Source organism: Pyrus communis, chromosome 1 (genome assembly GCF_963583255.1).
Source record: "Pyrus communis chromosome 1, drPyrComm1.1, whole genome shotgun sequence".
NCBI lineage: Eukaryota > Viridiplantae > Streptophyta > Magnoliopsida > Rosales > Rosaceae > Pyrus > Pyrus communis.
Genome location: NC_084803.1, coordinates 20235725 through 20259584, shown reverse-complemented (window position 1 = coordinate 20259584; position 23860 = coordinate 20235725). Strand labels below are relative to the sequence as shown.

General features: G+C 36.8%; 3 protein-coding genes across 4 annotated transcripts; 2 read left to right on the top strand and 1 right to left on the bottom strand.

Annotated features, from left to right (window-relative positions):
- Nucleotides 1-572: 572 nt before the first annotated feature.
- LOC137708633 (probable protein phosphatase 2C 78) lies at nucleotides 573-3576 on the top strand. Its single transcript, XM_068447756.1, has 4 exons — nucleotides 573-944; nucleotides 1204-1571; nucleotides 2558-2794; nucleotides 2892-3576. The coding sequence occupies exons 1-4, from the start codon at nucleotides 683-685 to the stop codon at nucleotides 3159-3161; spliced, it is 1137 nt and encodes a 378-aa protein (XP_068303857.1). The 5' UTR covers nucleotides 573-682; the 3' UTR covers nucleotides 3162-3576.
- A 2922-nt stretch (nucleotides 3577-6498) lies between these two features.
- On the top strand, nucleotides 6499-17384 carry LOC137741462 (suppressor of RPS4-RLD 1-like). 2 transcript variants are annotated; one of them, XM_068481178.1, is made up of 25 exons: nucleotides 6499-6758; nucleotides 6876-6985; nucleotides 7678-7896; nucleotides 7969-8336; nucleotides 8457-8501; nucleotides 8723-8824; nucleotides 8914-8994; nucleotides 9173-9239; nucleotides 9787-9887; nucleotides 10007-10114; nucleotides 10470-10540; nucleotides 10649-10705; nucleotides 11209-11317; nucleotides 11397-11477; nucleotides 11876-11962; nucleotides 12848-13054; nucleotides 13899-14236; nucleotides 14407-14493; nucleotides 14579-14678; nucleotides 14876-14967; nucleotides 15051-15089; nucleotides 15201-15291; nucleotides 16241-16338; nucleotides 16438-16747; nucleotides 17198-17384. In XM_068481178.1, the coding sequence occupies exons 1-24, from the start codon at nucleotides 6637-6639 to the stop codon at nucleotides 16724-16726; spliced, it is 3069 nt and encodes a 1022-aa protein (XP_068337279.1). In that variant the 5' UTR covers nucleotides 6499-6636; the 3' UTR covers nucleotides 16727-16747; nucleotides 17198-17384. The 2 variants fall into 2 exon arrangements, with proteins under 2 accessions (XP_068337279.1, XP_068337272.1); XM_068481171.1 differs by having other exon boundaries at nucleotides 7678-8336.
- A 3291-nt stretch (nucleotides 17385-20675) lies between these two features.
- Nucleotides 20676-22788, bottom strand: LOC137721662 (uncharacterized). The gene is made up of 2 exons (XM_068460711.1): nucleotides 21063-22788; nucleotides 20676-20719 (listed from the first exon to the last, which is right to left on the bottom strand). Exons 1-2 carry the CDS (start codon nucleotides 22786-22788, stop codon nucleotides 20676-20678), a joined length of 1770 nt encoding a protein of 589 aa, XP_068316812.1.
- Nucleotides 22789-23860: the final 1072 nt, after the last annotated feature.

Sequence of the window (23860 nt, the reverse complement as noted above, 5' to 3'; positions counted from 1 at the left end):
TCATAAGTCAAATGGCAAAACCAAGACTTAATCCTCGGAAAATCAAGGGGTCTCCACGACTTCATGAGTTGTGAGTCCTATCCCATATTCCTAAAACACACCATAACACTTGTTTTCCAAAATTTTAATAAAGATAATAAAGAACATGATTCCTTCTCTTTCTCCTTCTTCTAACAAGGCTCTAGATAAGTTTTCTCCGTCCACTCACCACCACATTCCAAAATTAAAACCCCATCTTTTAATTAAACGACTAATTGGTTTCATTAAATCGCTAATCATCTATCTATTTACATATAAAGGGAGAAAGAATAATGAAGCTTTTATAATTCAAAAAATTAACCGTTCAAAAGAAATTCGCAAAAAAAAAAACTGCACAGGTAAATTGTAATTGGACAATGTGTGATTAATAATAATAATTTTCAAACAGAAAAAAAAAATTAAAAAAAAAAAAAAAACTAGTCCCAATAACCATCATTAAAAGTTAAAACGCACCAAAGTCTGGCTTTTGGGCCTCGCCCAATATAATCCTTCATTTACCCTTTAACACGGGATCCCCACGTCCCTCTCTTTTTATTCCAACACAACACCCCAACTACCAAACCAAAACCCGCGAATTCCTCTTCCTGTTTTTCCCCAAAACCATAGGGAAAATCCAAGTACAACCAGAGAACCCAAGCTGACAATGATGTTGGACATGTGTAGGAGGCCGTTGGAGAAGTGTTTTGGTGGCGGAGACGGCGGCGATGGCCTGCTTTGGCACATGGACCTCAAGCCACACTCTTCTGGGGACTATTCGATTGCAGTGGTTCAAGCAAATTCGGCGCTGGAAGATCAGGGACAGGTGTTCTCATCTCCTTTCGCAACGTACGTTGGAGTCTATGACGGCCATGGCGGTCCTGAAGCTTCCCGCTTCATTACCAACCGACTCTTCCCCTTTCTTCATAGTGAGTAATATGCCCATCTCCAGAAATGCCCACGTTCTTGTTTTTCTTTCATTTCAATTAGGAGATATATGTATTGAGACCAGGAAGATTCCCAGTTGACTTATTGATCTCACAGATTTTTTTAGTTTTTTTGGCTAAGCAATTTGAAAGAAATTCAGATGCTACTTTTATTTCTTTTCCTTTTAACATTTATTTCAACAAAAAAGAACAAAGGAATTGTGTTTTTCTTCGAAATTAAGGTTGTTTGGTGTTCCCTCAGAGTTTGCAACCGAACAAGGTGGACTGTCGGAGGATGTGATAAGGCAGGCATTTGATGCAACAGAGGAGGAGTTCTTGGAGTTGGTTAAGCGATCATGGATGGTGCGGCCGCAGATTGCTTCAGTAGGATCGTGTTGCCTGGTTGGTGCAATTGCGGATGGTCTTTTACATGTGGCTAATCTCGGAGATTCGAGGGCAGTCCTTGGCAGGAGATCATCGGATGGGCAGGCGGTGGTGGCAGAGCGGTTGTCTACGGATCACAATGTTGCAGTGGAGGAAGTGAGGAAGGAGGTTAAGGATCTTCACCCTGATGATGCGCACATTGTGGTGTTTACGCGTGGAGTTTGGCGAATTAAGGGCATTATTCAGGTACTAAATGTGGGGTTTTTTTTTTTTTTCAGTTCGTGAATCATCTTGCTGATCATTATTTCAGATACTAGTGGAATACTAGAGTTTCATTCAAGTTACCTTCATTGTAGTGTAGTGTTAATTTATGATGGTTATATTGGTTAACGTATTTAGGGGTTGTTCGAAAAACTTAGTTCAAATGGTAAGTTATTTGGAATCTGAACCCGAGGTTTGATTTCAGTGATGCATAAGAATCTGGGGAAACTTGTCCCCTACTGCAACTAAAAGAATCTTATGAAACTTTGTGGTACGAGCGTAATGAAATTGTGCGCTTGTACTTTAGGATGTCCGCGATTATTAGCTCTAGTCCTATGAAGAGGAGATTCCCTGTAATATGTTGTTTTGTCCTGCGGTAATACAAACGGCTAATCGTCGTCTCATGCCTTTCATTATTGCCATCTTACAGCATATTGTTTGAGGGCATGAACCTCGTCCTAGAAAGTCCTGCTCTGATTAGGAACCGTATCTTACAGCTTTTCTTTCTTGGCGAGTACGAAGGAAAAGTCCACTTTTTTGTGGATATGGTATTCTCTCATTGTTTTTCCAGATCCATCTACCTTCACAGGTTTTCCTCTTTACTCTTTAGCCGCTTTCTAGGCAGCTAAGAATTTAAGTATATGAAGCAAATGGGATGGTGGTTCATGAAATGCTCATTAAAGCCTAAAATGTATTGTATTGTGTGACTAGCAAATCATGGTCGGGTGGATTCTTTGTATCTCATTTGTTGAAGTGCAATTAAGAGATATGACAAGTTTCAGGCTCATTACGGAAACACACATATAGCAAACATACTCCAGCGGCCTTATGACGAAAGTTCAGTTTGGTGGTAGTCAACTTTATAAATCCTAAATACCTTGTGAAAGTGAATGTAATATTCTTGTGAGTTGTTGCTTTATCTCATTGGTACTTTACTGTGCTTATTGTCTGATGAAACCTCCCCTTTGTAGGTCTCAAGGTCAATTGGTGATGTCTACTTGAAGAAACCTGAGTTTAACAGAGATCCTCTCTTTCACCACTTTGGCATGCCCGTTCCTTTAAAGAAGCCTGTAATGACAGCAGAACCCTCTATAGTAGTTCGAAAGTTACAGCCACAGGACATGTTTTTGATATTTGCAACAGACGGTCTCTGGGAGCATTTGAATGATGAAACAGCCGTGAAAATCGTCTCCAAAAATCCAAGAGCTGTAAGGCCCCGACAAAGTTCAGTTCTGTGTTAGTTTTCTGTTTTGTAAAAATTTTAAGATGTTGAGAACTTAAGAGTTGCTCATAATTTAATTACAGGGAATAGCAAAGCGATTGGTAAGAGCTGCCATCGGTGAGGCTGCAAGGAAAAGACAATTGAGATATGACGATATAAGAAGAATTGAAAGGGGGGTAAGGCGCCATTTCCACGACGATATCACTGTAATAGTGATATTCCTAGATCATTCACAAGTTTCCTCAAATGCTAGTCTCAAGGATGAGAGCCTCTTTAACTACACTAATGTCCCTGTCGATATATTTTCAATGAACGAAGAAGCAGCAGACAGATCACTCCACACCTTCCCATGAAAGAAATCGGTGGCATAAAATTTGCATCTGTTGTGTAAATAGAATGAGAAAATTTAAACGTAGGTGCAGCAGACTGCGAGATTTTACAGGAAAGGTGGTGGCTTGTACATAGTTTGATGGCAAGATTGAAGGTGCTGTTGAATTCTCGGCGTTGAGCTTCGACTTCATTTGCAGCTCTCTCTCTCTCGTCAGTGTATAATTTGTTGTGATTTCCCACATTGTGTATATTACTGGGATTTATTTATAGAAGCTTAAATTTGTCTTGAACTGCAATTCACAGTCATGATAGTTTGATAAACTGGACCAGAGTGATGCCGCTGTGATGGTATTTGGAAAATGATTTTTGCACTCATGTTTACTTTTGTATATTGATTCTCTTTTGATTTGTTGAATCTAATATATGAATTTTTATGCACTCTTTTAAAATCCTAATTGAATATTCATGGATTTTCACTCTTCTAAAATTCCTCCAAATTCCGATTGAATACCACGTCTAAATTTAGGAATAAACATTTTGGTGTGCATGCAAGGCTAATTCCGCACGGTCTTGTGTTCTAACTTTTCATGTTGCAATGAGCAATTGGTTTTCCAAGCTAAACACAAAATGTGTCGTGTTTGAATATTTTCTATAATGATCAATACGACTAAATGATCACAAAAGAAATCTTGATTGTCAGTGTAATCAAACACTCATAAACTTATCGTGTCCCGTTTATAGTGTTTCCCTTTTTTCGGCGGCCTAAGCACATGGACTCATCATTTCACTCTTATAAAATTCATCAATTTTTCGAGATGAATTAATTCGACACTTGAATGTTGTAGTTCGTTAAAAAGAACCAACGTAAGATTAAGTGCATGGACATGGAAGTTGTTTTGTTTCAAGATTGACATACCAAACTGATACTAATAGTCACGTGGTTTCTTCAACTTTTGTATGTGGTGCCAATGCGGCAGGTATTCCATGTGAACCACCGGCCCACCGCCTTCAAAGTTTTCAGGAAAATACAAGACACCGTCACACCACCAACCCCAACAAAACAAACAAGTAGTTGATACTAATTTGACGGGTATTAATTCCACTGATTTATTTCTCGACACATGTTACAAGTGGCACCATGCCCACTGTTTATTTCTTTTCCTCTAAAAACATAGAATGAGGATCCTTTGCGGATCTTCTTTGTGAAGATATTGGGATCTTGGGGATCCTCAAATCGTATCCGTTTATTGTATATTGTGCGGTTATAAATTATTTTAAATTAAATATGAATCCTATATGACAAAAAGTTAACCGCACGATATACGATGAGTGGAGATGATTTGAGAATCTCCAAGATCCTCATGAAAAGGATCCGGAGAGGATCCTCCTGGAAAAACATAGACCTTCTCACAAGTTAAAGAATTAGATTGTTTTATATTATCAATTGATCTTCTGGTGGAATTTTTATTGTATCAAAATATATTGTCTTGCTTGTAAAGTTCAATGACTATACGTGTTACACATCACTTAGTATGTGTTATTCATATATTAGGCTTAAAAATTTGTTATACATGAGAAAACGTATGAACAGTATCAATCTCACACATCACACCAGGAAAATAAAGAACCTTGCAAGTTACATGGGCTTATAAGAGTTAGATTACTACCTATGTTGCTAGATTATTTCTCATATTATTAATTAATTTTATATTAGAAACTCAACTTTTTAAAATTAATTAATGGATCGAATGATTGTTATTGGAATATATAACTTAAGTTATACCGTTATAGTCTAACAACGCAACTCTCACATGGCAATTATTTAAAAAATACAAGCATATAACATTTAGGAAGGATCCAGAGTACCACCTCTACGAATAGAATGGGGAGCAAAAAGGGGGAAGAAAAAAAACGCAATCAGTGTAGCTGTGGCAACGAGTTTCCAAGTGTAACGACTAAAACGAAAATGATGTTAAGTTTTATGTACTAAACATGTTAGTAAAGAAAAATGTATTTGACTTGGGCCTTATAGTGGTGCGGTGAAGGTGTGGGTGGTGGCACTGGCAATGGTGGTAGAGAGCGGTGGTATGGAAATGGTGGTGCCCGTGGAGGTGATGGTGGCTCAAACGGTGAAGTTGGTCGTGTCTAGGGTGGTAGTAGCCTAAGCAAGTCATCACATATGATACAATGAGCGGGGTTTGGTGGTGCGAGTCTAAATGCTACAATGTTGGTGGGGTGGCGTTGGTGGTTGTGGTGGTGAGGGTAGTGATTAATATGAATGAATTTGATTATAAGCACAAAGTTTTGTGAATCTGTCATAAACTATTTTGAGGAGTACCAAGTATTATTATTTCTTAATGTGGTTTGATTTAAATTAGGTTATCTATTTTCATTTATGACAAACAACTCCAACTTTGCTCAACATTAATGCTAATCCAAATACTTGTTTGGATGTAAGTGGTAAATTGCTCAGATAGTTAGAGCGTTCCTTTTCAACCCGTGGCGTCTCAGGTTCAGACTATTCGCTTAATATAAGTTAAAGTAGTTATATCATTTGTATTAAAAAAAATTATTTGAATTATCCGAAGTATTTTGAGAGAGGAGATACTGGAAACTTAAGGAAACCAACAACTTGAGAAACGGAGAAAACTCAAAGACGACAAGGGAGAAAGTAGATGCGTGTTTATGTTTTCAGCAAGTTTTAGAGCTCCGGTCTAAAAAATATCGGTTTTTTGGAGTGGATAGACTGACGGTGTTGATTGTGTAAAATAGACTGGACTATTTAATTAATTTGGCGACTATTTTTTATGTAAGTACCAAACACTCATGTTTGTATTAATTAATCATATCCCATCCTTTATATGAGTATATCTTTGCACGGGAACTTATAACTCAAGTGATAAGGATGTTTTTTTTTCTTAGTACAACAATATATTTTATATTAAGGGGAAATAGTTCGGCTAAGCCATACAATTGACAACATAATTTGATGTTGAATTTTTCATCTACGAGATTTGAACCTAATATCTCTCACTTACAAGTGAATAGGAATACCACTAGACTGTAGTAGTGACTGACAAGTGATAAAGATGCCGCTTGCAACGTGTTCCTAAATGGGCCTGAATAGCACATTCCAAAGAACAAACGAACCCAATTCAAAGTCCGGCCCAGCCGACATGGAGAGGTTTGGTTTTGGATTGTTGCCGTACAAAATGTCAAACAAAGTGCTAAAGCTCAACCAATCACGTCAAATTTCGAAACACGTGCGAATCGGACGTGTAGGCACGCAAGCCCATCTAGTTATGAGTCGCCCCATTCTCAGTTTTCGACTCTCAGCTTTTTCCTATTACCAACTTTACCCCTATCCCTCTTTAACCCCCACCTCACCACTTTCCTCTTGCTTGAGCCGTTGAAGCGAAGAAAGGAACACACATCAAACACACACAGAAAACGCGAGACTTCCCGCGACATCCCGATCCCTCACTCCGGCGACTCAGAATGGCTGCCGCCGTCGCCGAGAGGGCGGAGCTCGCCAAGCTCTGCACCTCACGTGACTGGTCCAAGGCCATCCGAGTCATCGACTCCCTCCTCTCCCAGTCTTCTTCCATCCAAGACATCTGGTCCGCCGCGCTCTCCATCTCTCTCACTTGCTTGTTCGATTCTTGCTGATCTTCCATTTGTTAAATGAATTGTGTTCTGATCGATTTTGCGTGGCTCTGAATGTTGGTGTATTGCAGCAACAGAGCATTCTGTTACAGCCAATTGGAGCTCCACAAGCACGTGGTTAAGGACTGTGATAGGGCGCTTCAGCTGGACCCTGCGCTTCTTCAAGCTTACATCCTCAAAGGTTTTTCTCCGATCATTTTCGTCGAATTCCTGCTCTTATTTGACTTGGAATGTTTATTTCGTTTTCTTTAAATTTGATATAATTGGAGTAATTAGCTGATATTTATAGCTCCCATTATGAAACTGTTAAGCTACTCGTAATTAGAGGTCTTGGATTAGATTTTAGGTCATCTTAATTTGAATTTTAGGTGTTACCAGAATATGTGATTGAGTGGTTAGTTGATGCCGAGTTAAAAGTGCCAAAAATTTGTGAGCATGATATTAAGGAATCACAAGTGCATTATTTAGATGACTTGCGGTGGTGTTGATTGTATCGGTCCTTGTTTTACCAGATTTTTTTTTGGTATGATCTAGAAGTTCCTTAACGATGATTTAATGAAGGTTCTGTGTGAGAATTATAAATTAAATTTTATGTATTTTTAATAGTTGGTTATTCCAATAATTAGGAGCTTACTCCCCGACATTATATACGAAAGTACATTTAAGAGAATGTACACTTTTTCGCATAATTAATATACACGCATACACACTGAAACAGGACAGTTAATTTTGTTACAATTATGTTGCTCTTTGTGATGCATGCATACTGGTGCACTCTCGGTGTGCACTTAGTCGATTGTTTTATGATTCGACATGAAGTACTCTTGGGGCTCAGGCATCTTTGCGATCTTAGAATTGGTTTTTGTCCTATAGGCCGTGCATTTTCTGCTTTGGGAAGGAAAGAGGATGCTTTTTTGGTTTGGGAGCAAGGCTATGAACATGCCTTGCGTCAGTGTGCAGATCTGAAGCAGTTGCTAGAACTGGGAGAGCTTTTAACAATTGCAAAGACGGACAAAAGTAATGGAGATGATAACCAAGCAAAAGAGTCAGCATCATCTAAACTTGTGTCCGAAGCAAGCCCGCATATTAATGGTAAATCTGGTGATACTTATAAGAATCACAATAAATTGAGTGGTGAATCAAAATTATGCTGTGAATCAACAGTTACCTCCGCGGTCCATAGCAAGGTTAATGGAAATGGAAATTTTGTCGCATCCAATGGAATTGGTGATAAAGCCCGAGGGAGTAAGAAGTTTGATAGCCAAATGAATGGGAATCATGATATTAATGATAAATTACATTCTGAATCATGCAATGATTTAAGTGATACATACAGTAAGTTACCTATGATTTGTAGCAAATCAAGTGATTTAACAGAAACTCCTCCCACACCCCCTAAACTAAGTACTAAATCTGATATACGCCATGAAATTGGTGAGGAGTCCAAGAGAAGTAAAAAGTTCTCTGTTGCTAGACTTTCAAAGACCAAGTCAATAAGTGTGGATTTTCGACTATCAAGAGGTATAGCAGAGGTATGTTATAATCCTTTATTTGGTAACAGTTTGTCTGTTTGAGCACAGTTATTGTTTGTGTTGAACTTCCAGCGTTTTAAACCTTATATTCTGTTTAACATATAATGCAACTTTTTAAAGGTTAATGAAGGGAAGTATGCTCATGCCATATCTATGTTTGACAAGGTAAAGCTTCACTCCATGCCAGTCATCCTGAACAGTTTCTGGCAATTTCAGTTTGTCTTCCCATCTATACTTTTCCTTGATTGTCTTCCGCTTCCATTTGTGTTCTTTTCCCTTCTTTGTTTCTTGTTTGTGGATAGGGAACAAGTCTAGAGGGTCATTGTTCTATGGGGCCATTAGCAAGTTTTATGAGCAGTTGCATTTTTGTATAATTATATGCACAGATATTGAAAGAGGATCCTAACTATCCAGAGGCACTAATAGGGAGAGGGACAGCCTATGCATTCCAACGAGAGCTTGATGCTGCAATAGCTGATTTTACAAAGGTATTTGACTAAATAATATCTGACAAAAGAATAAAAATATTTTGGCTTCACCTTCACCTGCAAGTAGTCGATCTGATTATGTTGTTCAGGCCATGGAATCAAATCCATCAGCTTGTGAGGCATGGAAACGGAGAGGACAAGCACGAGCTGCCATGGGAGAATTTGTTGAGGTGTTTATGCTATCTCAATCTTTCCATGTAGCTGTATCATCTCTGAATTTAACTAATGAATGTTTTTGATTGTGGTTGTACACTGTTCCTCCGACTTAATTATTGGTAAAATAATAAGAAAAATTCTTTTGTTATGACACAAGGACTGCCTTGCATATTTGTTTCCTCATGATTCCAGGCTATTGAAGATTTGTCCAAGGCATTAGAGTTTGAACCAAATTCAGCCGACATTTTGCACGAAAGGGGTACCTAGCTCAAACCCCATATCTTTTCATTAATCATCATATCTCAGGACTCAGTTTCAAAGGCTATAACATAATGCTTTCATCTTTTATATGAACAAAATGAAATTGTATTACAGGAATTTCAGTATTTCGTTTTGTCTTTCCTGATGCAATAAGTGCTGTTAGGATGTTAAGAATGACGCAGGCAAACAATTTTCTAGAGAGATTGATAGTCTAATAGCTGTACAAGCTTGATATTGAAGTTTGTGAGGTCTTTAATTATATTAAATGAAAATTTATATGCAAGTGACAGAGACTATTGCATGATAACCTCAGTACTATGAGTAACAAATGAAACTTATATGATAACCTAAACTTATATGATAATTTCAATACTATAACACAATAGCCGATAGAACTACACATATTGGGAAATCTATAGAACTACACATATTGGGAAATCTATTCACTGTATTTTTATTAGTAGCCAAAAGAACGAGTTTTTTTTTTTTTTTTTTTTAATTTTTTTTATAGACGGATAATGACAGTAGCATTTTAATTTTTGTAGGAATTGCCAACTTCAAGTTCAAGGAATTCTACACTGCCGTTGAAGACCTAACTGCATGCGTGAAACTTGACAAGGATAATGCATCTGCGTACACATATTTGGTGAGTCTTCAAGATTCGGTTTCCTGTTGATTCTTTAGTCTAGTGATTGGTCACACTGGTTTCCCTGTATTATATCTTGTCCTATTGAGTCTTGACTGAACTGAAATTGACTTCCCTAGGGTTTAGCATTGTCCTCTATCGGTGAATATAAAAAAGCTGAGGAGGCACATTTGAAAGCAATTCAACTGGATCCGAAATTTCTTGAAGCATGGTTGCAGCTAACCCAGGTATCCATGGCAAATTATTTTGTTTACCAAGGCCAAATGCATTTCCATTAATGTTTGAGAAAGCTTTGTGTGCGTCTGGTTCATTTCATTGCATATCCTCATTCCAATGGCATCATTCATGGTGAAAGGCAGGGTCCCATGGAATCAATATGGGACAATGTCTCTGTTAGTCAACATGGTACTCATATAATACACTAGAATCTAAGGATAGGCTCATAAGTCATAACTGATGCTTGGTAGCAGTTTATTAGTTCACTCCTATAGAGCCAATAGGACTTGCCATTTTGGATGATACAAATCAAGCAGTTAGAACTTATTACAAATACTATTCTTCTGGGCATGTTGGTTATTTCAGTTCTATCAAGATACGGCAAACCCAACCAAGGCTTTGGAATGTCTGCAGAAAGCTCTGCAAATTGATGGGAGGTGAGCATTTTCTGTCTGAACTAAGCCATTTGTGTTTGTAATGTTCATGTTGACCTTCAGGTGCCTGGTGTTAACACTGGAGATTTTTTCTCTGTCTAAATCTGAAAGGTTTGCCAAAGCATATCATTTGCGTGGACTACTGCTCCATGGGATGGGAGAACACAGGTGCGTTCTACCAAATCATATATTTGGTTTCAATGATTGACATGTAGTCCATTAACCATATTACTACTAACATGTTTGCATGACCTTCTGAAGCATAAATGATTTATGGATATGGATATTACCGTTGTCTTTGATCATATGTAGATGATTTAATAAATTGTGATCATCACTTGCAAGGACGATATATTTTTTGTGATACAACAATCCACTTAGGCACTACAATAGTCCACAGGCACAATAGCTTTTTCTTGTATAATTATTTATTTGTTTTATTTTATTATTTTTTCTTTTTTGTGGTGGGGCACTATACTTTTGGTCTTCTAGTTTCCATACATATTGGGTGTATTAAGTATTATGTTAAGGATGATGACATTTGACCATATTGATAGATGAAAAAGTTGCCAATGTTGCTTGGAGATGCCTGACTAAATTTGTGGTATCTTGTTAGTGAAATCATACCCCTTGAAATAGTCTGTAATTTATTGCTGGATTCTATCGTGCAGCAAGGCTATTAAGGATTTGTCAACTGGTTTGAGCATTGAGAGTGCCAATATTGAGTGCTTGTATTTGCGGGCATCCTGCTACCATGCCCTTGGAGAATATGGACATGCGGTATTAGAAGTTATTTCTTTGATTGGTTAGGAATATCAGCTGCATATTTATTCATGTTTCAGTTATGTACTGGTCACAGGTCAAGGACTACGACGCTGTGCTCGATTTGGAGCTAGACTCAATGGAGAAGTTTGTGTTGCAATGCCTTGCTTTTTATCAGGTTTAATTGATCTGGAATAATATGGCTTATTTGATGTTGATATTCTTGCACTTGCATTGATATTTTTCTGCTTGTAAGAACTATGTAAGTGCTGATGTGAAAAGAGCCAGACTCATAGCGTGCACTCTGTAACTTTTGGCGTGCGGTTCCATGTTCTAGCATATATCTTGGATGAACCTTTGACACTTTGCTCCATTGCATTTTATTTAGTTATTTCAAATACATTGAATGAAAGTAGTATGAAACAGTAGTATCCCTTTCATGAGTGAAAACGTATACATGATAAATCACAATACCACACAAGGGGAACTGATGATTGACGATGGCCTTACTTGAACTCAAACTATTCATTGCTTACATGTTAAAACTATAACTTTGTTATTTTGTTTTGTTTCCAGAAAGAGGTTGCTCTATACACAGCATCAAGAATCAACAGTGAATTTTGCTGGTTTGATATTGATGGAGATATTGATTCACTTTTCAAGGTATTATCTCTTGAGAATTATATTTGGTCTTGATTCTCAGTTCATTGTGTTAATTTTGCATCTACTTTTTGTCATACCATTTCAGCAGGTGCATGCGTCTCAATTCTCAAATCAGAAACTTTACAATGTGTGGCACAGTTATACTTCAAATAACATGCATTATTGGCATACTGTAAACAATAACACAAAAGGCATCAAGTATACAATGTCATCGGATATATATAAAATATACAAAGGAGCTATTCCCTTATCCTAGTCCTTTAAACAACTAATTGTGAAATTGAAGCTGAAATATGAAACTCTCAAGATCGTCTATTTTCCACTGCAAAGAGGCTATAAAGCCAACCATGTTAAAAGTTATTAATTCAAAAAGAACTCAAACTATAACTTTAATGGCATGTTTGGATTAGGGTCTTTAAAGTAACATGGAACTTGGGCTATATTTGGTAGGATGACCTGCAGCAATTAGATAGAGGAAGAAAATAACTAGATCCAGTACATTTGAGAAAACTTCGAGTTTTGAAATGACAACTTTCTAGGTGTCATTTGTAAGTCCTTTTTTTGGTCTCTTTGTGGTGTGCTAGAAGAAGCTTTGTAATGTGCTTGAGTAGGTCGTTGGTAGTCTTCTTTTCTTGCATTTTTAACATTTGAGTCTCATGTTCCTTGGAACTTTAAAGTCCTTAATCCAAATGCACTTTAATAGTCATGGTTTTCAAAGAGGACACTAAAAACTTCTTTTTCTTTTGGCTATAAAGTTCAACCATCTTTTCCCAAATAGAGGGTAAAACACAGCCTCTTATAAATCAATATGCAAAAGGAACATTAACCAATTGCTCCAAATTCTCCTACATTATGTTTATTGTTTGTTCAATATCAAATATTCAGGAGTACTGGTGCAAGAGATTGCACCCCAAGAATGTATGCGAAAAGGTCTTTCGACAACCTCCCCTGCGTGAATCTTTGAAGAAGGGTAAGGTTAGAAAGCAAGATTTTCCAGTTACAAAGCAGAAGGCTGCTCTTCTGCAAGCTGCTGATTCAATTGGAAGGAAAATCCAATATGACTGTCCTGGCTTCTTACCAAATCGACGTCAGGTGATTTGATTAACTTTGAAGTTTGTCTACAATTATTGATGTGGCTTCTTAATTGTAATTTTTTTTTTCTTGCCATTTTTTCGAGTTTCAACTTTTTATCATTTTAAGTAAACATATTACCTGAGGAATAGTTGCACCTCTAGTTTTTCCCCTAAAATTGAACAACCTGGATCAGTTAGATTCATTTGAAGCTGCAGATGTTGCAATGCATTCAAGCCCCATGATATTTCTCCTCTCTCATACCTAGATGCTAAATGGTATATCATCTGTTAAAAAATTGCTCAGTTGAAATATTTGCCAAACATTTCACCAGAGGTGCACATCAAGAATTGTTTCACTATTACCTGAAACATCTTGTACGTGACCCATTTTATTCGCCTCATTGTCCCAAACACAAATTGATGATTAGAAGTGACCATGCTTGTGTTGGGTAATTTGAGAATTAGCTTTTATATTTGAGCCAGTTTAAAGACAAGAATTAACTTTTCATGTTCCAAATAAGTTTTGAAAAGGGAGCTAAAATCTGTACTTGACTGTGAGAACTGTTAATTTTGACCTATTGTGTTGGTGTAGCCAAGTTAAACTTAACTTGTGCAGTTTCCATATTTTTGTAAAGAAGAAAACAAGTAAACTTTTTCCGCATTTTTTTTATACTTTTTTCATACGGGTTGTTATTTTACGTTGGGGCTTTTGGCATTCTTCTTTTGACTCGTTTTGCACTTTCAACTCTACATGCATAGGATATAATATATTTCATTGTTTCTTCTAGTTTTCCTTGCCATGAAGTGCTTTGAATTAATCAACCAAAATTTTTATTAAGTTTCTCATATCCTATGTCTACCAGCATCGTATGGCAGGATTGGCAGTTATTGAGGTTGCACAAAAGGTTTCAAAAGCATGGCGTTCCTTCCAAGCGGAGTGGAAATATTCCAATAATAAAAGCACCTTGAAGTTTGGTAAGAGAGGCCGGAGAAGGGAAAGAGTTAATTTGCCCAGCCAGAATAGAGGCGGTGCTGGTTGCAGTACAAGTAGCTCTTCAGAGACCTCAACTTCATATGGAATTACAGAAGCTAATTCATCTGCACGGTCTATGATGTCATGGCATGAGGTTTATTCGATAGCTGTCAAATGGCGGCAGATTTCTGAACCGTGTGACCCTGTTGTGTGGATTAACAAGCTAAGGTATTCCATGTGATTGTTATATGTGAATCATTTCCATGCTCAATAGCCACTGGAGATCATTTGTGGATTGAATTTCATTCTGATTTCCATTTTAATGGTTAAATAAGATAGTAAAATATTCTTCTATGTTGTCATCTAATGTGAACCTGGATTTCTTCTACCCAACTCAGTGAAGAGTTTAATGCTGGATTTGGGTCTCATACACCATTGATCCTTGGACAAGCAAAAGTTGTTCGCTACTTCCCAAATTTTGAAAGGTGAAGGTCTATAATGGTTCCATTTTGTATTGAACTGTTCAAACAATTGCCCTCCTCGAATGCTCATCACTTGTCAATGTGGCAGAACATTAGAAGTCGCCAAGGCTATAATGAAGGAAAGGTCATTTGTGTATAATAAGGTCGATAACCTTATTGATTTATCCAGGGATGGGAAATTGCAAGATGTGAGTTCACCAATGCGTTTTTTATACTCTTGTAAATCTTATATTTTGATACGAAGGCTACTCTATCCTTTTCCTAAATGATATTATCACTTTTAATTCATATTTTGTTTGCTTTCTTCTCCATGTATAACCCTCATTGAACAGTCTTTTCTTTCATATGTAAATAGTTGTTCACTAGTATATTTATATTTGTGCAGATTATGCAAGCAAAATCTTGCACTGATTTATACAGAGTGGTTGGTGAGGACTTCTGGTTGTCTACTTGGTGCGATAGTACTGCCTTTGAGGGGTAAGATTGCATATTGTTAAAATTGACGTCCTCACATTTTAATTCCATGTCACACCTAATTTCTGACTGGTTGCTTGTTTCAGGAGGCATCTTGAAGGGACAAGGATTACCCTAGTAAAAATGTAGCTCCTTGTCTTACAACTTTCTGTTTTTCCTTTCTATTTTATTTTTTTTCCATCTTATTTATTTCTTTCCGTTTTTCAATTTCTGGATGCATCAACTGACTATTCCAGGGGGGAGAACAAATATGACTTTGCAATCAGAACACCTTGTACGCCTTCAAGGTGGGATGAGTTTGATGCAGAAATGGCGAAGGCATGGGAAGTAAGTTACCCTACACCCTTCTATGTGAGCCAATAAATTTTATTGTATTTCTATCCATACATTTATATATTTGTTTCTGGGGATCCTTGATATGAGCAATACATTTGTATATTTGTATGGGAAGAACAGATGCGCAATATGAGACATGAGAAGTATGTCTTACCATCCCCTAGTTTGTATGTACAGCATCTCCGAAGCATTGTGTTGGCCAGTGAAATGCTTGTACCAGATCTTGCATAGAGTATATCTGAATTTGATTTTGCTAATCCTACATCCAATGGATTCCAACCTGAAACCTAGACTGAGCCATGAAACAAAACATGCTCTGAAGTGTTATTCCTCTCTTACATGTCTGCAAACCTTGTGAACTCTCATTTTTCATATTGTTCAAAACTGATGCCTTCTCAGAATTACCACAAATCCTTCTTGGATTATGCAGGACTCTAAATCCGAGTAATCCCACATTCCTGATATACTTTTTTCTCATTTCAGACTGCTAACGCTAGGTTAATTAAATATGTAAGCAGAAATATGTGCTCGAGATATACCTTACATTTAGCCACCATATATCATGCTTAAGCAGAACCTTAAGATGCAGTCCCACATTTTACTATTTCTTTCATGGTGAGTCCTGTGGATAGAATGGACTTTAGGCTGGTTCCATTGGGCAGATTCTTTTAGCTGGAGGTGCTAAAAAAACGATTTGTTTATACTAATGTTTGTCCTTCACTTGGAGTATCAACAATCCCTGTTGGCATATTTTATTTTTATTTCAAATCGTTTGATTGAACAAATTACTAATGTTTACTCAAAAAAACGATTTGTTTATACTAATGTTTGTCATTCACTTGGAGTATCAACAATCCCTGTTGGCATATTTTATTTTTATTTCAAATCGTTTGATTGAACAGATTACTAATGTTTGCAAGCATTGACTATGTATTGGCAGGCTATATGCAATGCTTATTGCGGTGAAAATTATGGATCTAATGAATTCACCGTGCTTGAAAATGTGAGAGATGCGATTTTAAGGATGACGTATTATTGGTATATCATTTAACCTTGTTGCATATATATGGCATGTTTGTCTTTCCAAAAATATATAGATCTAAATAAAGACTACATCCATACGTAATTGTCTTTCAGGTACAATTTTATGCCTCTTTCAAGAGGCTCTGCAGCTGTTGGGTTTGTTGTTATGCTCGGATTATTTCTTGCTGCTAATATGGAGTTCATAGGAAATATCCCACAAGGTTTACAGGTAGATTGGGAAGCCATTCTGAACTCTGATCCGGACTCGTTTGTTAATTTGATGAAGACTTGGTTGTATCCGTGTCTGAAGTCAACGACATCCTGGAAAGATCATCCTGATGTGCAATCAACTCTGGCTACAACCGGTTCAGTTGTTGCTGCTCTGAGCACTTACAATGACTGAGCTTCTAAAAGTCCTGAAGAGGTGAGTTCACTGCATCAGTAGGTCTAATGAGAATATAGTATAGCTCTCTGATTGCTCAAAACTAGGGCTCATTTGGTTTCTAGGATTGAACTGGATTGGACAACTGTTGCAACGTCCACTAGATTTCAAGATAAGCCGACGGAAGAAATGAAACAAATTGTGGCCAATTTGAAGGTTGGAAATTGATTACATATTACGGAAATTCATCCCTTCCAATCCCTCCGAAAATGGCGGGATTGTAATATCATTCACTTATAACCTTCAATAATCAATACACCTTAAGAGTTTATGAGTTACCCAATCTAATTCAGTCCAAGGAACCAAACGAGGCCTAATTTATTGTACAGTCTTTAGATATTGGATATCCAAGTATTCAAATGAAGCTCCGACATATAAAATACGCATCATGTGATACGATGTTGTGACTTCCTGAATCTGACTTGGTTGCAGCCAAATATTGTAAGCGGGAAGATTGTTTGTGGTATTCGTCGGACGGAAACTGAGTCAATTTGAGGCAAGATTTCTGCAAATCTTACACCTACTTGTATCATTGTAAACATGTTATGCATGCTGTATGTTTATTTGTTGTACTTGTACAGGCTCCCTTGGATAATAAATTTGTAATTGTTATTTTCTGTGCTTCTGCATTTGTTATTGTTCATCACAATAAATTTGACCTGCAATTTTAATTCACAATACATACTTGTTATATTATACATTTTCAATATTTCACTATCTTTTCACTTTTTGGGACATTATTGTTTGCCACCGTAGTTTTTCCCTTGTTTCCTTTGAGCTAAGCTAACTACATCGTACACCATCGAGGTTTGGAGTCGGTGTCAAGACGGGTCATGAGGTTCCAATTCTTTTTAACGGTAACGGCAGATGATTTTGTTGTTTGTTAAAAATGGAGGTCTCATGAAAATGTGAGACCGAATGTGAATGAACGAAACACACACATATACATGTATCAAATTGATTTGGGAAATGCTCTCAAATACCACTATTACTGTAGCAGTGTTCTCAAAGAGTGCTATACTATATCAGTTAGCAATTAGTCCTATTATAACTCTATTGTATTGGTATATCATATATCAGTCATAGATAGTCTTTAATATCATTCAATTTAGTACTGCAAAAAATTAGGCAAATTTAAAATTGTTAAAAACATTTATTTGTAGTGAATAAAGTTGATGAGTATAGTTTTGCAAGTAAACATTAAAGTAACTATCTTTAATTCAATTGTCATATGATTTCCGATTTAGGTAATTTTTATGGACATAATTTTTAGAGCAGTTCTAAAAGATAAATGGTTTGGATCTTTGAAAAAAGTTATGGAGTGGGATATACAAAATGTGTCAAAAAATGGGTGTTATCGTAAGCCATTAAAAATTCACTAATCTAATGTGGAGCAACGGAGGACATAGAGCAACATTTGTTTTTTGAATGCGAGTTCAGTCGTGTGTTGTGGTACTGATGCTCTATGTAGCTAGACATGGAAGTCTATCATGGGGTAGGATTTTCGTGAGTCTTGGCAAGGGTTATGTGCTCGATTCGTGATGAAGATAGACAAGAGGAGCTTTTGCAAGAGTGTGTTTTTGTTATGTGGAGAATTTGGAAGAGTCGAAATGAGATGGTGTTTAAAGGAGTGTTGACTAATCCCATGGAGGGGATTAATTTGGTGAGGCATCAAATTATTGAATTCAGAGCATGCCATAATTCTAAGAAGTAAGTTGTTGTCCGTTGTGAGGATGAGGATGGGGCTATCTTTGCTAGACAATCAGTTCGATGGAGGCGGCCAAATTATGGTGTGCTTAAGATTAACTGTGACGGTGCATGATGTGGGAAGACACTCAAAGGAGGATATGGGTGGGTTATGAGGGACTTTGGTGGATTGCTGCAAGCGGTTGGTGGGAAAGGAGGCCTATTTTTCAATAATGCGGAGATGGCAGAAGCTGTTGTGATTTGTGCGGAGTTAATGGTATGCATTGAGATGGGTTGTGATGAAGTGGAGATTGAGTTTGACTCTCAGGTGATAATTAGTATGCTTAATGGGGAGTATGTGGTAGATGCTACTTTGGAGTGTTTTATCCATGATATTGGTCATTTGGCGTCTCAGTTAGGAGGGGTAAGGTTTGTGTTTGTCAAGCGAAATGGAAATGCCACTACTCATGCTGTAGCCTTATATGTTGCCTCGCATAAAAGTGTTTTTCGTTGGGATGCTCTTAGTCCAGAGTTTTTATTTAATATTCTTACTGAAGATATAAATGTTTCTATTAAAATTTAATAAAAGTTATCATTTGACAAAAAAAAAAAAAAAAACAAATAATTGTCATCCATAAAATTATTTATCTTTTGCTAAAGTAAGAGTGCAATTAGTTTTTGGTATGATACTTTAAAACGACATCTGATTGGGTTTTGAAGGACTTTATGTTACTAGAAGGTTTTATAATGGTTAATTACAATATCAAGTGTAAGAAAGTACACCTTATCAAAAAAGTTGGCAGATCTGTAAGAAAGTACACCTTACCATGAAAATTTAATAAGTGTGATTGTAACATTACGCGTGGCATGAAGAGATGATTGTAATTGCACAAATTGATACAAATTACAACATTTATAATTGATGAGCAGATTATGCAACTCAAATCCCCGTGGAAACTCTAAATATTTTATCAAAATAATATGCCAAAGAAATTAATTCATATGATTAGTACCATGCCAATGAAAAATCTGTATTTGTAACGAAGTCAAAGAAACCAAGATCTATGATATGCATATGAAAATGCAAAATTTTATATAATGCTCTAGAGTATCGATAATTCAGTCTCTTTAATTGTTGAATTTTTTGATAAAAAAATAAAAAAGAAATAAAAAATATATCGGTTAAAAAATTTAAACCATCCTTTACTCCGAAACACCACAAAACTTTTTATGAGAATGATTGAAATTGAAAGTTTGTAATTGTCAATCTTTGAAGCACGAAAATGTTGCTAAAAAAAAAAAGCGCAAAAAAAAAAAGGAAAAAAAAAAAAAAAGAAGGGAAAAAGAATAGCACAAAATGATTCATGGTTTCTCTGAAAAACCAAATTGTCATACCGACAATCCCCATCCCAAAATTTGAAATAATAAGGGCATTATGGTCAATACGCATAACACACTGCCGGTGGACTGTAGACATAAAGACAAAACTGTCCTTAAATCCTGATGGAGAGGAAGCCAGAGAATGTCTGTTCTTTTTTCGAGTTGCAGAAGTTTATTGATTTTGTCTTCTTCCCCTTACCCTATTTTCAATCTTCCCACTCTATCACTAAGATTTATATCCTTTCTTCTTCTTTCCCTTTCTACCTTTCTCCATCTTTGTTCATCAAATGTTTCTTCTTCAATGGTAGGTCTGCCTGTAAGACAAATGAATGTGATTAAGCACAAGTGGGAGCACAATGTGATGGAAAGTGAAACATTACCAGTGGGTTTATGAAAAGAGTAATATTGCATTTACAATGTATTAGGTATTGTAAAGTGATATAGTGTCGGTATTATCGAATATCAAAATCAAGCAATTACTATAAATTGGTACATAGCTTTCCCAAACAAGAAAAGAGTAATTGTGCATTGACCATGTATTAGATAATGTAAATTAATAAAATGTTATTACTAGATCTCAACAACCTGTAAATTGGTATCGACTTTCTCATATAAGTAAACGGTAATGTTGCATCAACAATGTGCTATATTGTAAAGTGATACATTGTCGTATTACTACATATCGACAACCTAGCTAATATTGTAGATTGGTGCCAGGATTTTCCTAGTAAGAATAAGAGTAATGTTATGACGACAATGTACTAAATACTGTAAAGTGATACATTGTTGGTATTACCACATATCGACAACCTAGCCGTTACTGTAGATTGGTGTCAAGATTTTCTTAGTAAGAATCAGAGTAATATTGCAACGGCAACGTACTGGATACTGAAAATTGATACAGTGTCAAAATTACTAGATATTGACAACCTAGTAGTTAATGTTAATTGGTACTTGACTATCCCAAATAAGAAAATGATAATGCTTTCTTTGATAATGTAATAGATATTGTAAAGTAAATAGTATTACCCGCCACTCTAGCAATGCTTTACCAAATAAGAAGAGAAGAATGCTTCATCGACAATGTGTTAGATACTACTCTAAACTCTAAAGTGATACATTATTGGTATTACACTATTACTTAATATAAAAATGTAGCAATTACCAAAATAAGAAAAGAGCAACGTTGCAAATCGAGATTAATAGACTGTGCTTAGTTAAGAGGACTCACAGCGCTCATGGAGTTCTAATAAATCTTCATGCATGTTAAACGTCCTGGACGTGGCAGGAGCAAACAACCAGGTTCTGTTCATCTGCTTGATATACATATGTGCCGCGTAGCTCGGGATTTTTTCAGTTTTGGGTTCCTCAGACTTCAATCGGTCATTAACAAACGCTAAGCAGTCCATCAAGCTCTCTTTGGCCAACCCTTTCATGTCATAAGCCTGTGATCTTCTCCACAGGCTCTTACCATGAGGACTCATTGAGCTAGATAAGCACAGAGCTCGGGTGGTGTCACTAATGACAGCATCAGGCTTCTTCAACAGCAAGAAACACTGAGCTCTATTGCTATGCAGCACGATCCTCTCGTTTTGTATCTTCAGCGGGCACAAATCCATGGCCTCTGTGTACTCCAGCACAGCTTTTTGAAGGTTCCCAGACCGAAAGCTTTCATTCCCTCGTTGCTTCAGCTCCTTCACCATTGATTTTTTCTTTCTAACTTCTTGTTCAAACATTAGTCTCTCTCTCCTCTTTCTGTCAACCTTCAAATCCCATATCTCTTCCAATGCTATCTCAGCGTTTTTGCTTTCCACTTTTAAATTTCCATACTTTATTTTATGATAATCTATTAAGAGCGTCTGCGCAATTGTGTCTCCTACTTTCGGTCTTCCTCCACAGCTTCTAAGCTCGACCAGATCAACAAGAAACACAACTGATTTCTCCATGACTTTGTATCTTGTTTCGGGGTCTTTGAGAAGAAGCAAGAGGGAATCAATGGCCATGATCTGCCAATCATCTGATGACCTCGACAGATTGCAGAGTGCCTCCACGACTTCTTCCGAATTCGCTACACTTTGTCTACCAAATTTGGTTTGACAAAGTGTTCTCAACAACCCAATTCCAGCAGGTGAGGTTTGATTTTCCAAACCACCCCACATTACACACAATTTAATCAAGAATTCCTTCTTGCAGATTAAATTTAGAGACTTTTCTCTGCATGCAAAGGAGTGGAGAAGGCTGAAAGACCAGCACTGAAGCTGGCTCGCCCACTCTTCCGCCTTTCGGTTCTCAATCTCCAACCCTCCATCAACCCCACTTGTAACCAAATTGCAATGGTACTTCAATCTTTCTGTACGTTCCAACCCAGCAAACTTATCGTAAACCTCTTTTGGGCCAGTCAAGGCTATCTCCATGGCTAATTCTACAATCTCGAACTCATTTGCAGAAAAGGCTTCTTCAAACACCTTGTCATGTCCAGCTATATGAACAAGAGCATGAACCGCTACCCGCTGCTCCACCCATGTGATCTCACCTCTCATCAGCTCTAATAAAGGCAAAACCACCCCGGATTTTACAGCCTTCTCAGCAAATTCAACTATGTTCATGGCGTATGACCCGATGATATGAGCAGCATAGTAAGGAATATAAATGTTCTGATCAGTCAGCAGCCACTCCTTGTCATTGACTCCTTTGTGAATAAGCTTTGCCATGCATTCAAATATTCCAAGAGATGGAAATTCAGGGTCATTAGGGTTTTCCATGGCTATGTTCCACAGGCTGCTTAGTACAAGGACATGTTCTTGGTCATGGCTGAAAGGCAAATCTAACAAGGCTCTGATGATTTTCACATTTCGGATAGACGGGTCCGGCTCATTCATGCTGCAGAAGAAACAAGAGGGTTTTGTGCACTCTGGATCACAGGTTTTGGTGGTGGTGTTTTGAGATTGTGAGTTCATGGTTTTGTGAAGAGAAGTTGGAGTTTTATTGGGGTTTTGGGGCTTATAAAAAATTAATAATTTATGCTTAGTTTGGTAGAGAGTTTTGGTTGCAAAAGAATGAACTTAGATGAATATGACACCACCAAGAGCAAAAAGTGGAAAAATAGTCATATAAATGAAGAAACTCAACTTACTCTATAAGAATTGGTTCACATGATTGCCTCTAACATCAAATCCAAGCACCATGAGTTTGAGAAACATATGAGATTTCATCCTATACTCTTTTTCTGAGCGTTTTAAATATTGATTTTTGAGTGTCTTTATCACAAACTGAGAGTGAACAACGGTTGTCTAGATTCTTAATCTGTATTGTCTCATTAGAAGGAAAGACGATTCCAATTATTTTGTCCTTTGCATCAAGTCACGTTTTTCTTCATGAGAGGTTTGTTTGTATGGCATTTGCCTTCTTCTCTTTCAATTTTTGAATTTGTTGGTGGAGGGGGTGCCTCTCCATGTGAGAAACTTGCTAAGGCAAGAGAGACTACTTAATGGATTAGCAACTCACTTTGTCATGTTTCTACAGGCAAATGGCCAAACAATTCTTAGCATTTTATGGGAAGTTGTAAGTAATTAATAGGATAGCTGCAAAGCATTTCTCGGGTTGGATTTAACTAAACCAAGTGTCTTTTGCTAAATGGAGACAGAGTACTACGATCTCACTTGGGATTATCTAAACAATTAATGATAAGATTTTTACCACCTGCAAAAGTAAGGATAAAAGTACTTAAAATACTTGCAAGAGTACAAGGTAATTGTAGTATAGCAGCTCAAACCATGTCACTTTTCACATGGATTGAATTAATAATTTATATTAAAACCAAATCTTAATTAATTATTTGAAAACAAAATTTGGAAGAGGTTGATTTTATGACCTAAAATATTAAAAGCGAATTTAATTAAAAAGAATTAAATAAATTGGCAAAGTAAAGAGAATAAAAGAAAATAGTTTTGAAAATCTATTTAAGCACTAGTTTCCGCCGTTACCTTAACAATCATATGTAGTTCTTCCAATTACTTATGAATTACCCAT

What these genes read in the sequence shown, in the direction of transcription:
- LOC137708633 (XM_068447756.1), top strand. Translation starts at nt 683, where the DNA reads ATGATGTTGGACATGTGTAGGAGGCCGTTGGAGAAGTGTTTTGGTGGC. An exon ending in GAATTAAGGGCATTATTCAG is followed by an intron (nt 1,572 to 2,557) that starts GTACTAAATGTG and finishes TCCCCTTTGTAG; the next exon opens with GTCTCAAGGTCAATTGGTGA. An exon ending in TCTCCAAAAATCCAAGAGCT is followed by an intron (nt 2,795 to 2,891) that starts GTAAGGCCCCGA and finishes ATTTAATTACAG; the next exon opens with GGAATAGCAAAGCGATTGGT.
- LOC137741462 (XM_068481171.1), top strand. Translation starts at nt 6,637, where the DNA reads ATGGCTGCCGCCGTCGCCGAGAGGGCGGAGCTCGCCAAGCTCTGCACC. An exon ending in TTGGAGAATATGGACATGCG is followed by an intron (nt 11,318 to 11,396) that starts GTATTAGAAGTT and finishes TACTGGTCACAG; the next exon opens with GTCAAGGACTACGACGCTGT. An exon ending in GGGATGGGAAATTGCAAGAT is followed by an intron (nt 14,679 to 14,875) that starts GTGAGTTCACCA and finishes ATATTTGTGCAG; the next exon opens with ATTATGCAAGCAAAATCTTG.
- LOC137721662 (XM_068460711.1), bottom strand. Translation starts at nt 22,788, where the DNA reads ATGAACTCACAATCTCAAAACACCACCACCAAAACCTGTGATCCAGAG. An exon ending in ATTAGAACTCCATGAGCGCT is followed by an intron (nt 20,720 to 21,062) that starts GTGAGTCCTCTT and finishes ATCAATTTTCAG; the next exon opens with TATCCAGTACGTTGCCGTTG.